Consider the following 13,194-nt stretch of genomic DNA (forward strand, 5'->3'; position numbering starts at 1 on the left):
TGTCCATTATCATTCCTTTGGAGGACAGGATTCTGGAATCTGTTTTCTAACTTCATCCATGACAACTACAACTAAGAGTTTTCTAGTCCTCCAACATTTCCCAATCCTTCACGATATACAGCCTGCGTGGGTTCACTATCCACTCCACCCTCACTAACAGAAAAGACAGGTTAGACAGAACATTGCTATAGAAGAAAATACCATAGAGTAATGGACTTGCTTAAAGGGAACTTAAGGGGAAATTAGGTTTGGGAAAGACAGACTTAATCTATTTTCTCCCATTACCAGGGATGTTAGGAAAATTAAAAAAAAAAAAAAAAAAAAAAAAGAGGTGGCTGGGGACCAAAGAGATTACCAAGTCAAATCTGATGACAGACACTAATAACAAAAATTAGAGGAAGAGTCCTGAATGGGATGCTTTTAGCAGGATGTACCTTGTCCATCTAGATTGTTTATTATAAATAAACACAGAATTTACGGATTTATCAGGCATGGTTCATTGGAAAATGTCATGTAAGCTATATAATTAATAGAGTATAAAAAGGAAATGTTTTATAACTGAAATGATTCCTTTTGTTCATGTGACGTCCCAGACTTCTCCATGTTTCACCTAGATGGCCTATCCTTTGAATTATTAATAAAAGCAATGGGTATGTTTCTGATTTCCATCAGTCTTTAAAGTATGAATATCATAGATAAATAGATAACACACCTTTCCTGAGGAATATCCTAGTAAACAGCCTCAGCAATCAAAAAAGTTTGGAAAATCTTTAACATAATGTCTGGGGGCGGGATGAGCATAACTGAGAACTAAGGCTGATGATGGTAAGAGAGACAAAATAGCATGTAAGCGTTATGTGGGACTAATACAACTACCAGAAAAAGAACAGAAGGGAGAGAGGAAATAGAAAACAGAATAAATTCACTGATTGACTCATAGGCATTATCCAGGAATAAAAGAATATCAGTTGGAGCTTACCAATCAAGCTCCAAGACTCTGAAGCAGATATGAAAACCCAAAGACTAACAACTAAGAACATAGTGTAGTAACTAAAACTGGATAGAGAAAGAGCAGTTACTTAATCATTTCAGTATTGCTCTTAGTAGGAAAATAATAGATATTATCTAAAGAAAGTGAGGACTCAGGCATCATATTAGGTTGGTGCAAAAGTAATTGCAGTTTAAAAGATTAAAAATAATTGCAAAAACTACAATTACTTTGGCACAAACCTAATATAACAATGAAAAATGTAAATTAAAATTAAACTGAAATACCATGGTTAAACCATTGAATTGGAAAGGATCACAAAGCTTGGTAACACTACATTGGTGAGAGTGTATAAAAGAGGCATTTCATACATTTCTGATAGTAACATAAATTGGTCCAACCTCTATGTACAGAATATTTAATAATTAAAGAAAAAGAATTAAGCATCATTCTACCATCCAATATGAATGATTTTTCAGGGTAGCCAAATGGCCCTGATTGATGAGGAAAAATTCTTTACAGGATTCAGTTCATAACTTTGGAAGGAATGATTAGAAATATCGTCTTTTGCAAACTTCAAAACAATGGATGGAATCATTAAATAAAAGGTTGCTGGGAAACATTACAACGGAAGAATGGTGTGGTTACCACTTGAGCCCACTGATGAATCCCAGCATAAATAAAACAAGACAACCAGAAATAATGCACTGAAGTGTGGAGAGGTGAAAAGAAAGTGAGCCTGGGATTTGCTTCAAAATACTTCAGCAAAAATAGTTTAACAACTACAAAAACAACAAAAGTGTTAGATGAAAGTGTGGCAGAATGTTGATGACTGCTGAAACTTTGTGATGGGGTTCATTACACCACTATCTCTACTTTGTATGTATTTGAAATTTTACATAATTTTTAAAAAGTAAGGCATACATACCCGCATTTTCATAAGGAAATAAGCTTTCCATAATTTAATTTTGCATGGCAAATTAAAGACAAATGGAAAATCCCTGAAAATAACAAGAAGCTGCAAGACTCTCTTTTCCACGAGTACCTAAAAAAAGAAATAGAGATAACAGATTTGATAATTAAAAGAAAACAAAAACTTCATTCCTCTACCTCATCACCTGAAATTATGTCCCTCTGTATGAATCCAAATTAGAAACAAATTTCTAAGAAAATGCATTTGTTTTGTGAAAGCTGTTTAAGTTTTCAATGATCATCTAATTTAGCAAATTCAGTATTGCAATAAAGAAGTTTTCAAATATTGATTTATCAAAGAGACACCTGCATAGCTACTCTATGTATTTCCCTTTAAAGTATGAAAATTTTCAGAAGTAATAATGTTACTCTTACCTGGTTGTCCCAAAAGATCATTCTCATCCTTTGTCCATGTAAGTCCAGTAAGTCCAACAAAACAGAAAGTTCATTTATGTTGAAAGCATTTTCTGGTAGTTGACAGTTAGCTTTGTTTACCTTGAAGGGAATATCATCTGTGAATATCATTTTCTATCAATAAATGATTTAATCTATTATATATACGTGGCTATTATATAGAAAATCAGGATAGAACTCTAAAAACCCAATTCATTAGTCAATAATGAAGTAGAGCTCTATAAAACTTTCATTTTTTTGATTTATAATCTCTCCAATTTTCGTAAATATTGTATAAGATATAAGATGTTGGTAGTGGAGATTGATAAACCAATTCTTAGGGCACAGGTTTACTGGAAACAGTTTCTAAATCTTGAGAATAAAAGCACCCTAAAAATCCATGGTACTTTTGACAGATTCAGACCTTTCTCTACTAATTAACAAGTACTAATTTAGCACACACTATTTGTCAGGCATGGGACAAAACATAAGCTAAAAATTGTCCTGGCTTGAACATTAGCTTACTGTGTAGTATAGTAGTCAGCAAACTCTTCCTTAAATCCAGATAGTAAATATTTTGAGATTGGGACCATACAGTCTCTGGAGCAACTATTCAACCCTGCCATTTTATAGCACAAAATAATCATACTCAATATGTAAACGAGTGTGGATGTATTCTAAAAAAACTTTATAAAAACAGGAGGCTGCTCATGGGTGTAAATTGCCAACCCCTGACCCATGGTCTAGTAGGTAAAAACAAGTAATCAGGCATGTAGGATATAGTTTCTGAATGAAGAAGGACTTAAGGAATTCAAGAAGGCTTTTTAGAGGACACCTGCTAGAAAATCTAAATAAGCCTCCAACAAATCAAATTAATCCAGAAGGCAGAATGCAGAATCTAAGAACATAAATTCAGGAGATGAAAACCAGATACACAGGAGAGATGATCAACAAATAAAAAGGTTGGTTCTTAAAATAATTTTTTTAATGAATAAATAATAAACAGCTTCCTGGTAAGACTGAACCAGGAAAAAAAAGGCAAATAACCAATATCAGGAATGAAAATGGGATAACACTACAGATTGTGATAGTACTTTATCTTAATGAGAGAACTCCATTACAAAACATCTTAAGTCCTCATAGTTTCTCATTTTTTACATCTCCAATTATTTTGTGCCAAACATTTCCCTTTTATACATTATTTTAAAAAATATTTGATTCCATATGATTCATATTTGTCTTTTTAAGACTCCATTCACAATAGCATCAAAAACAATAATATACTTAGGAATAAATTTAACAAAGGACGTGAAAGATCTGTATACTGAAAACTATAAAATGCTGATGAAAGAAATTGAAGGACATACAAACAAATGGAAAGATATCCTGTGTTCATGGATTAGGAGAATTAATATTGTTAAAGCTGTCCATTCTACCTAAAGCCATCTATTGATTCAATGCAATCCCTCTAAAAATTCCAATGGCATTTTTCACATAAATAGAAAAAAGCAATCCTAAAATTTGTATGAAACCACAAAAGACCCTGAATAGTCCAACTAGTCCTGAGAAAGAAGAACAATGCTAGAGGTATCATGCTTCCTGATTTACAACTATACTACAAAGCTATAGTAATCAAAACAGCATGGTAATGGTACAAAAATAGACACATAGACATATGCAACAGAACCAAAAGCCCAGAAATAAGCCTTTGCATATTTGATAAGGGAGCCAAGACTACTCAATGGAGAGAGGATAGTCTCTTCAATAAATGTACCTGGGACAACTGGATAACCACATGCAGAAGAATGAAATTGAATCCCTATCTTACACCACTCAGAAAAATTAACTCAAAATGGATTAAAGACCTAACTATAAGACCTAAAACTATAAAACTTCTAGAAGAAAACATAGGGAAAAGCTCCTTGACATTGGTCTTACCAATGATTTTTTTTTTTTGGATATGACACCAAAAGCACAAGCAACAGAAGCTAAACTAAATAAATGGACTACATTGAACTAAAAAGCTTCTGTACAGAAAAATAAACAGACAAGAAAATGAAGAGGCAACCTATGGAATGGAAAAAAATATCTGCAAATCATATATCTAAGGGATTACTATCCAAAATACACACAGACCTCATACAACTGAGCAAAAAAACAACCTGATTATAAAATGGGCAGAATAACTAAATAGATATTTTTCCAAAGAAGTCATGTAGATGGGCAACACGTACATGAAAAGATGTTCAACATCACTAATCATCAGGGAAATGCAAACCAAAACCACAAGGAGATACCATGTCACATCTGTTAGAATGGCTATCATCAAAATGACAAGAGATAACAAATGTTGGTAAGGAAGTAGAGAAAAGGGATCCCTTGTACTCTATTAGTGGGAATGTAAATGGTGCAGCCACTAAGGAACCAGCATGGAGTTTCCTCAAAAAATTAAAAAAAGAACTAACCATATGAAGCAGCAACCCCACTCCTGGGAATATATCCAAAGGAAATGAAATCACCATCTCAAAGAGATATATGCATCCCCATATTCATTGTATCATTATTTACAATAGCCAAGACAGGGAAACAACCTAAGCTTCCATGGATGGATGAATGGATAAAGATGTGGAGATATGGTATACTATATATAAACACCGGAATATTTATTCAGCCATGAGAAAGAAGGAAATCTTTACATTTGCGACAACATGGACAAACCTTGAGGACATCATGCTAGTGAGATAAGGCAGACAGAGAAAGACAAATACTGTATGAATTCATTTATACATATGTGGAATCTAAAAAATCTGAACTCATAGAAACAAAGTAGAATGATGGTTGTCAGGGGCTTCAGGGTGAAGAAAATGAGGAGATGTTGGTCAAAGGTTATAAAGTTTCAGTTATAAAATGAATAAGTTCTGGGGATTTAATGTACAGCATAGTAATTATAATTAACAATACTGTACTATCTACTTGAAAGTTGCTGAGAGTGTAGATACATCTTAAGTGTTATCAACACAATAAAGAAATGGTAGTTATGTGAGATGGAGTGGTTAGCTAAGCTATGGTGGTAATCATTTTGTAATATATGTATATCAAATCAACACATTACACATCTTAAACTTATAGTGTTTTATGTCAATTATATCTCAATAAAGTTGGAGGAAATAAGAAATGTACTACTTTAGTAATATCACTACTATATATACCACTACTATAAAGTACTAACTTTTGTATGTAATAGTTTCTCCTATGGAAATGAATATTTTGTGGTGAAATTTGCTTTGATTGCCATTTAGCAATTTATCTTTGTAAAAGCATCTTATTTTAGCTAAATTTTAAATTGAACAATACCAACTTAATTCTGTTCTTTTATTTAAAATGCTCTGGCTCCTGCCTATCCCCCAATATTCAAGTTTATTAGTAGCCAAACCTTAGGTTACTTCTGAATTATGCTGTGTACTGTAATGAAAATGTTGAATCATGCTCATCTTTGAGTATTTTCCATCTAATACATTATATATAATATGTAATATATTTTTCTAGAGTCTATCCAGTTAGCAAAATAAGCAAAAGTTTGAGTTATTAAGAGCTGAATAAAATATTCTTTCTGTTGTGAAAAACATAACAAAACAAGACTCCAGTTGGCTGAGACCTAAGGGATCTTGATTTAGTAAAATGGTATATACATTTCTTTAGATGAACCCTTACCTTGTGCACATCTTTCATCATTGTTAGAAGAGCTTTAACATTGTTGATACTCTGATCAGTTTCAGTCCAAAAAGACAGTTGAGCAATGATGGCAGTTTTAAGCATCTGGACCAGTGTGTTGAGAGAAGATTCTTGCAAAGATGCCCAGCACTGCTCTGAGGGGTGTAAAACCAGCCATGATAAATATATACCCACTCCCCTCAAAAAAAACTCCCTCAATTTCTACTGCATTCTTTAATGACATGTTTCCCCCAAAATAAGACCTAACCAGAACATAAGCCCGAGCATGATTTTTAATATTACATCCCCTGAAAATAAGCCCTAATGCGTCTTTTGGAGCAAAACTTAATATCAGACCTGGTCTTATTTTCGGGGAAACATGGTAGGGCTTATTTTCCGGTTAGGTCTTATTTTCGGGAAAACACGGTATGAGAAATCGATAATATTTTCCATTTCTGATGGCATAACCCATAAAATACCTTTTCTAAGCATATCCTGGGCAACATTTATTACCCACAGAAAAAATTTTTTTTTCCTCTGATTAAGTATCATTGGAATTAAAAGCTCAAATTCAGGATTCTGAAGAAATGTGTTGATAGTTTATAGTTATGCTTGATTACTTGATTTAATGATTTTTAAACTAAAAATTCTATAGGGTGTTTATAAAGTCTGAAAACATACATAGGTGAAAACACATACACATATATACATATAATGTCATGAAAGACATTTTCAATCCATAAAAAATATTATCTATGTCTTCCTACTTTATGAATACCTGGTATATATGGATATTTTTTTTTAATTATCTCAATAACAATATTTTAATATTACTGAGGTAACAACCTGGATAATTATACCTTTAAAGGACAATTCTCAGAAAACAAACCTATCAAATGTTACAATATATTATCATGCTAATGTAATTAACATAGTATGACCCAAATGCCTGAAAAGCAGATCAATGTAGCAGAAATTCCCTAAACGGATCTAAATACATGTGAGACTTTAGCATATGATAAAGGTGGCATTGCATATTAGTGGGAATGAAACAGATCATTCACTAAATATCTGGGGACAAGTGAAAACTGATCCAGAAAAAAAATTTAATAGAGATAAACTCCATATGGATCAAAGATTTAACCATAAAAATGAAACAATGAAAATTCTTGTAGGAGCAGAGGGAACATTTTTTTTTTTAGTTTCAAAGTGATGTGATCGTTTTGAAGTATGACCCAAACTCAGAAACCGTAAAGGAAAATGTTAATTTATTTGGCTTTATAAAAATGTTTAAAAATAATTATGCAAAATAATTGTGGCAAAAATACCACAAAGCAAAAGAAAATTTTAATAACCTAAAGAAAAAATTTGGAACTCATATTATTGACAAAGGATTAGCTGCCTAAATAGTTTAAAACCTCCTAAATAAAAAAGAAAAATACTAACAACAAGTAGGAAAAAGGGAAGAACGGATAATTCCCAGAATATGATATACAAATGGAACTGTGATATAGGAAAACCAGCAATCTCATTCAGAATGAGAAAATTAAAATTAAGAGAATCTTTTTTTCAGAATGGGAAAGACCAAAGTTTGACAACACTGTAGAAAAGTGCATGGGCTGATGCTCTCATATTTGTTGATGAAGTGTAAACTGAGAACTACATCTTCTGTGAGGGCTGCCATGTTGTCCAACTCTAAGGGTGCAATTCAGACTACAATTTGAATGGTGGCCACTTGAAGTTGGGCACCATGGTGGCTCAAACTTCCATTGAGGGTCACTTGGCAAAAATCTCTCAAAATTTAAAATGTATACACAATTGGACCCAATGATTTTGTTTTCTGTAGTATGTACAAAGAAATGCATGTTAGCACTGTTGTAATAGCAAAAATTTAGAAACAAGTATTCACAGTATATCCTTTCAAAAGAATACTATTCATCCATTAAATAGAAGAAGGCAGCTCTATAAGTCTATCAACAGAACGATCTCCGTGATATACTGTTAAGCGGGAAAAAGCAAGTTGCCAAAGAATGTGAATGAAAAAAATACATTTCTGTGTGTGTGTGTGTGTGTGTGATATCTTTCAAAGGTTACATAAGAAATTACATTCTGTAACTGCTTTCTGGGAGGGGAGAACTGGGTGGCTTATATTTCACTGTATATATCCTTTGTGTCTTTTAAGCTTTGGAGCTTAACCACTAGATTAAAATTGTAAAAGGACACCCTAGAATAGTGAATAAAATAAACAACAAGAATACATAGCTTAATTTTCATCACCTCTGGTTAAAATGTCTAAAGTTTTAAAACAACATAAACAAAAAGTTTTAAAGTGTGGATTTATCTTGACTGGATCCTCTATCATTATTACACTCAGATGTCAAAGCCATGTCCAAGTCTAAGAATTACACATGCTTTGTATGCCAACAGTAATGATTATAATAGCTTTACGTTAACCTTTTCAGTAATTCACATATCATGTACTCAAACACTTGTGTCTTTTGAAATCTTCTATACAAAATTTGCTACAATTCTCCTTCAGGCAATGACTCTCTATTAACAGTACAGATAAAGTGACAGATAAAAGTAATCGAACTTACTCAGGAGTCCTGAAGATCGGTCACTCATTTTATAAACAGCCTCTGCAAATGGAATCACCAGATCCCTCCAGTTCTTAAAATCACACATCACAGGACATTGTGGGAGCAGAAGGAAAACTGATAACGCTTCTTGGTGTGGAGAACAACATGGAAGAGCTTTGAGCAGCTTATTCCTGAGATGTTCAGTTATCTGCAATTGAAACAGGATCAGGGAAAGGACCTGGATAAGGTATGGTGCCAGAGGTTTCATTCCACCACTTTCCAGTTGGAATAATCACTTAGTTTTCCTGCAACCTACTGTTCAAACTCCATCGCTCCTTGCATCCCAAATACCCCTGAAGTGGTATGTGAGCGTCACCCTCCTGTTTTACATTAGGGTGCATGAGGACATAAAAGTGAATCACATGTGCATGTATGTACTGAGTGAATTATGGAGGCTGCTTAATTAGAAAGCCACAGATCAGGGATCCATACCCATATCCATCTGACTTAAAATCTACCATGGCAGAGAAAATGCCATATGGTCACCTTCCCAATCCTGTTTCAGCTTCGTCGTGGGTTCAGAGAAAGATGGTATTTCCCAGCCTCCCCTGCAGTTAGGGAGGGCCATGTGACTTGAGTTCTAGCTAACAAATACGAGTGAAAGTGATGTATGGCATTTCCAGGCATGGCCTCCCTAAAACCTTACATGTGATCTTACATATTCTCTTTCCTAATCTGCCAACCACACACAAAAGATCTACTAGAGGATTTAATGGCCCCAGAGCCTAGAATGCTAGAAACATGGAGCCTGAGTCACTCCTGAATGAACCTGTGCAAAGGTGGGAATGGTAGACTATGCCACTGTGGCATGATTATTGTGAGCTAAAGGCAGGTAAAAAAAACCAGACACAGAACAGAATAAGCTCTCTGGCTTCCCTCTACCTACCTGAACATAGAATATAAATTCCTTTTGTGAAGGTGTCTTCCTGCCCCCAACTTCCTGTACCAGGAAGGGGATAACAGTCTTATCAGCAGAGATGAGCTGGCAAGGAGAAAGAGTCTACACAAACAAACCTTACTAACTAGCCCTTATCTACCACTAATTTCCCCCATATATTTGTCTTCCCACAATGTGGTACTCCTAGAAACTCAAAGTCCTTTACTTTGTAATACAAAGTACTTAGTATTGTACTTTGCTAAGATGCTATATAAGCCCAAGTTCTAACCACCCCTTTAAATTACTCATCACTGAGTGTGTATATATGAAGGATGCCAAGTGAATAACCTTGTTTGTTTTTCTCATGTTAAACTGTCTTTTTCTTAGTCTAATTTGCAGGGATGCAGCCAATGAAACTAAGATGGGTAGAGGAAAAATAATTTTTTTCCTTCCCTACAGGGGCCTCCTATCTCCAACCCTTACTGGACTATGATGTGGGAAAGAAATCTTTATTGTGTTAAACCACTGAGATTTAGAAGTTGTTACAACAGGTAGCATTGTTTACTCTATGTAATAGATCTTAGATATTCTTAACTATAGTGTCATACATGTCACTGCCTCTACATGTCATATGGGTTAAGTAAGATGATATATGCAACAACAAACTGTCAATTACTATATATTATTATTATTATTTATTATTACATTAATGTTCTTACAATTTGTTTTCTTAGATGTCCAGAACTTGATTTCTGTGGAATGCTGGTTAAGTGTGTATGGGAAAATAGTATCAGAAAGTCAAGTAACTTTGAGAAAAATAGTCAAAAAAAGCTAGATTTTGTGGGGGTGTATGACATCAAAGACTCTTCGACTTACTAATATGCATCATGACTCCATACCTGTATGCAGTTTTTCCCAAATTGTTTCACTAAGAACCCTTTTTCATGCAGCATTCTGTGAAACTAATGTTCCTTGGTACTCACACTGGGAATAGCACCCCAAGTTATCTTCCATATCACCTAAATAACTTCTTTTAAAAATATACTGGATAACATCTAGTATTCTTCTTCATCTTGGAAATAAAAATATAGTATCTACTGCATATTAAGGAACACTCTCCCCCTTTCCCGTCCAAATGTAGGGACCCCAAATAGTATAAAGATGACTTTCAACTGAAGACATCAGATACAGCTAACGCAGAAAAAAGCCTTCAGCGCTTCCTTATCTGACTAAAGGCTTTCAATAGCGAAGCAGCCATAAATCCCTTCTTGAGAGGGTGGGCAAGCACCACTTGTATACTTGGATGAGAAACTACATAAACAAACACTATCACAAGCTGCCACAAGTTGGTCTATAAACCCTCATCCCTAGCTGTCTGGGGAGCCTTTTTATCAGAACGCTCTCACATGTATGGAAATAAAACTTGTTTTCTGTGCTCCTGTTAATCTGTCTATTGTCAATTTGCAGGCCCCCAAATACGTGAACCTAAGTTGGTAGAGGAAAAGTTTTCCTTCCAACACAACCAAGAATCACAAAATATGAAATTGGAATAGATCTGAAAGATGAACTCAACTTACAGGTAAAGAAAATGCATCCCAAAGAGATCCCAAAGAGGAAAAGGGATGAATCAGTAGCATAGTCATCTCAACTAGATTTGAGATTCATTTCAAAATAGACCGGCCTTTTTGGTCTCCTAGTCCAGGATCAGGTTATTCTGCTTCCCAAATTAGTGATCCTTTCATATTCAGGCTAGAGATTATTCACCTCTCAAGCACTGATTTTCTCATATTGAAAATTAAATCATTGTCATCTACTGTACATTTAAGCATTCAAAAAAGAAAAGCCAACACCTAATACTGTGTCTGGAATATATTAGATTGGTGCAAAAGTAATTGTGGTTTTTGCAATTAAATTTAACTTTTTAAACCACAATTATTTTTGCACCAACCTAATAGCAACCTCATATTGAGCACTACTAGCCTCCTTCTTTCTCACAGTGACCCCTCACTCAGCTCCCAACAAAATTAAAGTGCAACCATATTGGTTCCTGTAAGGAAATTCTACTGTCTACTTCTCAAGAAAATATTGACTATTACCGTGCAAGAAATCCATTCCTTTTTTGTTAACTTCTCGAAGGTATCTCTTGCCATTTGTAAGTCCACATCAATGGAATTCGCTTCTCCATGCTCTCTTTGGATACAAGAAATGCAAAAAGACAAAAAACAAACAAACAAACACAAAAAAAAACAAACAAAAAACACAGAAACAGATGGAAAGGAATATTTCTAAACTTCGTATCATTATGTAGCTTTATTTTATTACATATCAGATATAAACTTTTTTTCTTAAAGCTTGCCTCCTTTCAAAATAATCAATTTACTTGGTACAGAAAACACTTATAAAATTTATGTTCTACTAACAGAGGTCACAATTTACTATCTATCTCTAGAGTAGCTACAAGTTTGGGCTGCAGTTATGGCAAAATTTTCTATGCTAAGTCTGAGCACAGAAACCATTTACTCCCACACTCAGCCTGCACACTGAGAACTGCAACTACTTACCCCACCCCACATTCCTTACAATCTACATTTACATTACTTTGGGATTCCACTGGTTCATTAACATGACTTTGCTATTCCAAGAGACATTTGCCCAGGCACATGGCTTGATTGTTCATTATAGGAACTTCTTGAAAAGACCCATTAACTCTTCAATGGAAAGCATCACAGATAGTTATGCCCTAAAATTCGTTGAATCTCTGACCTCAAAATCCTTGCCTTACTGTGTTTCCATCCATCCAGGATCCTTGTATCTTTTCCCAATCCTAATTAAGCCCCCAGCCTCCCCCTCCCATGTTGAAAAACCTGCCTTAAATCAAACTGCCAATTCTTAATAAATTCCAGCCCAGCCTTCCCCTTGGAAACACTATCAAACCTTTGTCTAGATGTCGCATCTCCCTGGGTTGTGTTGGTGATATTTGAGGAGCCTACAGTCTGTCAAACAAATTGTCTTTATAATGTTCTATCAATAAATATTTTATGCTCACTGGATTCACTGATCAATAGTAACACCAGGGCTAAAATATCATACAAGTACTAAATCAAAATATTGTAAATTTCCCCTTAAAATATTTTCTCCTTTGCAGCCTTTGGCATCTTAAGACCAAATCTTGAGGTTCATCACTCCTGGGAGGATACGGTTCCACTTTAAAAGATAATATTCTTAGTGTAGAAAGAGGCTAGAGTAGGGAAGAAAGTGGATACATTGTACAACAGAGTCCCTCACTTCCAGCCTGGAAGGAAGGCATGAAGAAAGAAAGCAAATGGGAGAGAAAGCAGAGGGAAGCAGTGTCCCCATGTCTCTTCTCCCACCTTTGCCCAGGATATGTAGAGATGAACAGGGATGATTTTGTGGCCTCCAGAAGGATACTGCCTCATGAGTTGCCAGTGGGGACCCATGACAGTTAACTTCCCTGGGCTTCTCTGATTCCTAGGTGAAATTGTTGGAGTGGCTGAGAATGCAACTGGGTTAAGAACCAACGTGAAAAACTGTGGGTTGTGCAGGCGTTAAGGAATAGCTGCAATAGGGGTTAAGCGAGCACCACCTAGTGGCCA

General features: G+C 34.9%; 1 protein-coding gene across 4 annotated transcripts in view; it reads right to left on the bottom strand.

Annotated features, from left to right (window-relative positions):
* LOC109452279 (putative E3 ubiquitin-protein ligase HERC6) overlaps nucleotides 1–13,194 on the bottom strand; it is a 48,837-nt gene that overhangs the window by 13,956 nt on the left and 21,687 nt on the right. For all 4 annotated transcript variants that reach the window (XM_019741126.2, XM_074323641.1, XM_074323638.1 and 1 more), the window contains exons 11-15: nucleotides 11,677–11,770; nucleotides 8,662–8,851; nucleotides 6,065–6,219; nucleotides 2,336–2,455; nucleotides 1,917–2,033 (exon numbers count right to left, since the gene is read on the bottom strand). In XM_019741126.2, coding sequence (XP_019596685.2) covers nucleotides 1,917–2,033; nucleotides 2,336–2,455; nucleotides 6,065–6,219; nucleotides 8,662–8,851; nucleotides 11,677–11,770 — 676 coding nt within the window. The remainder of the gene's footprint in view (nucleotides 1–1,916; nucleotides 2,034–2,335; nucleotides 2,456–6,064; nucleotides 6,220–8,661; nucleotides 8,852–11,676; nucleotides 11,771–13,194) is intronic.

The sequence above is a fragment of the Rhinolophus sinicus genome, linkage group LG02 (assembly GCF_036562045.2).
Source record: "Rhinolophus sinicus isolate RSC01 linkage group LG02, ASM3656204v1, whole genome shotgun sequence".
Classification (NCBI taxonomy): domain Eukaryota; kingdom Metazoa; phylum Chordata; class Mammalia; order Chiroptera; family Rhinolophidae; genus Rhinolophus; species Rhinolophus sinicus.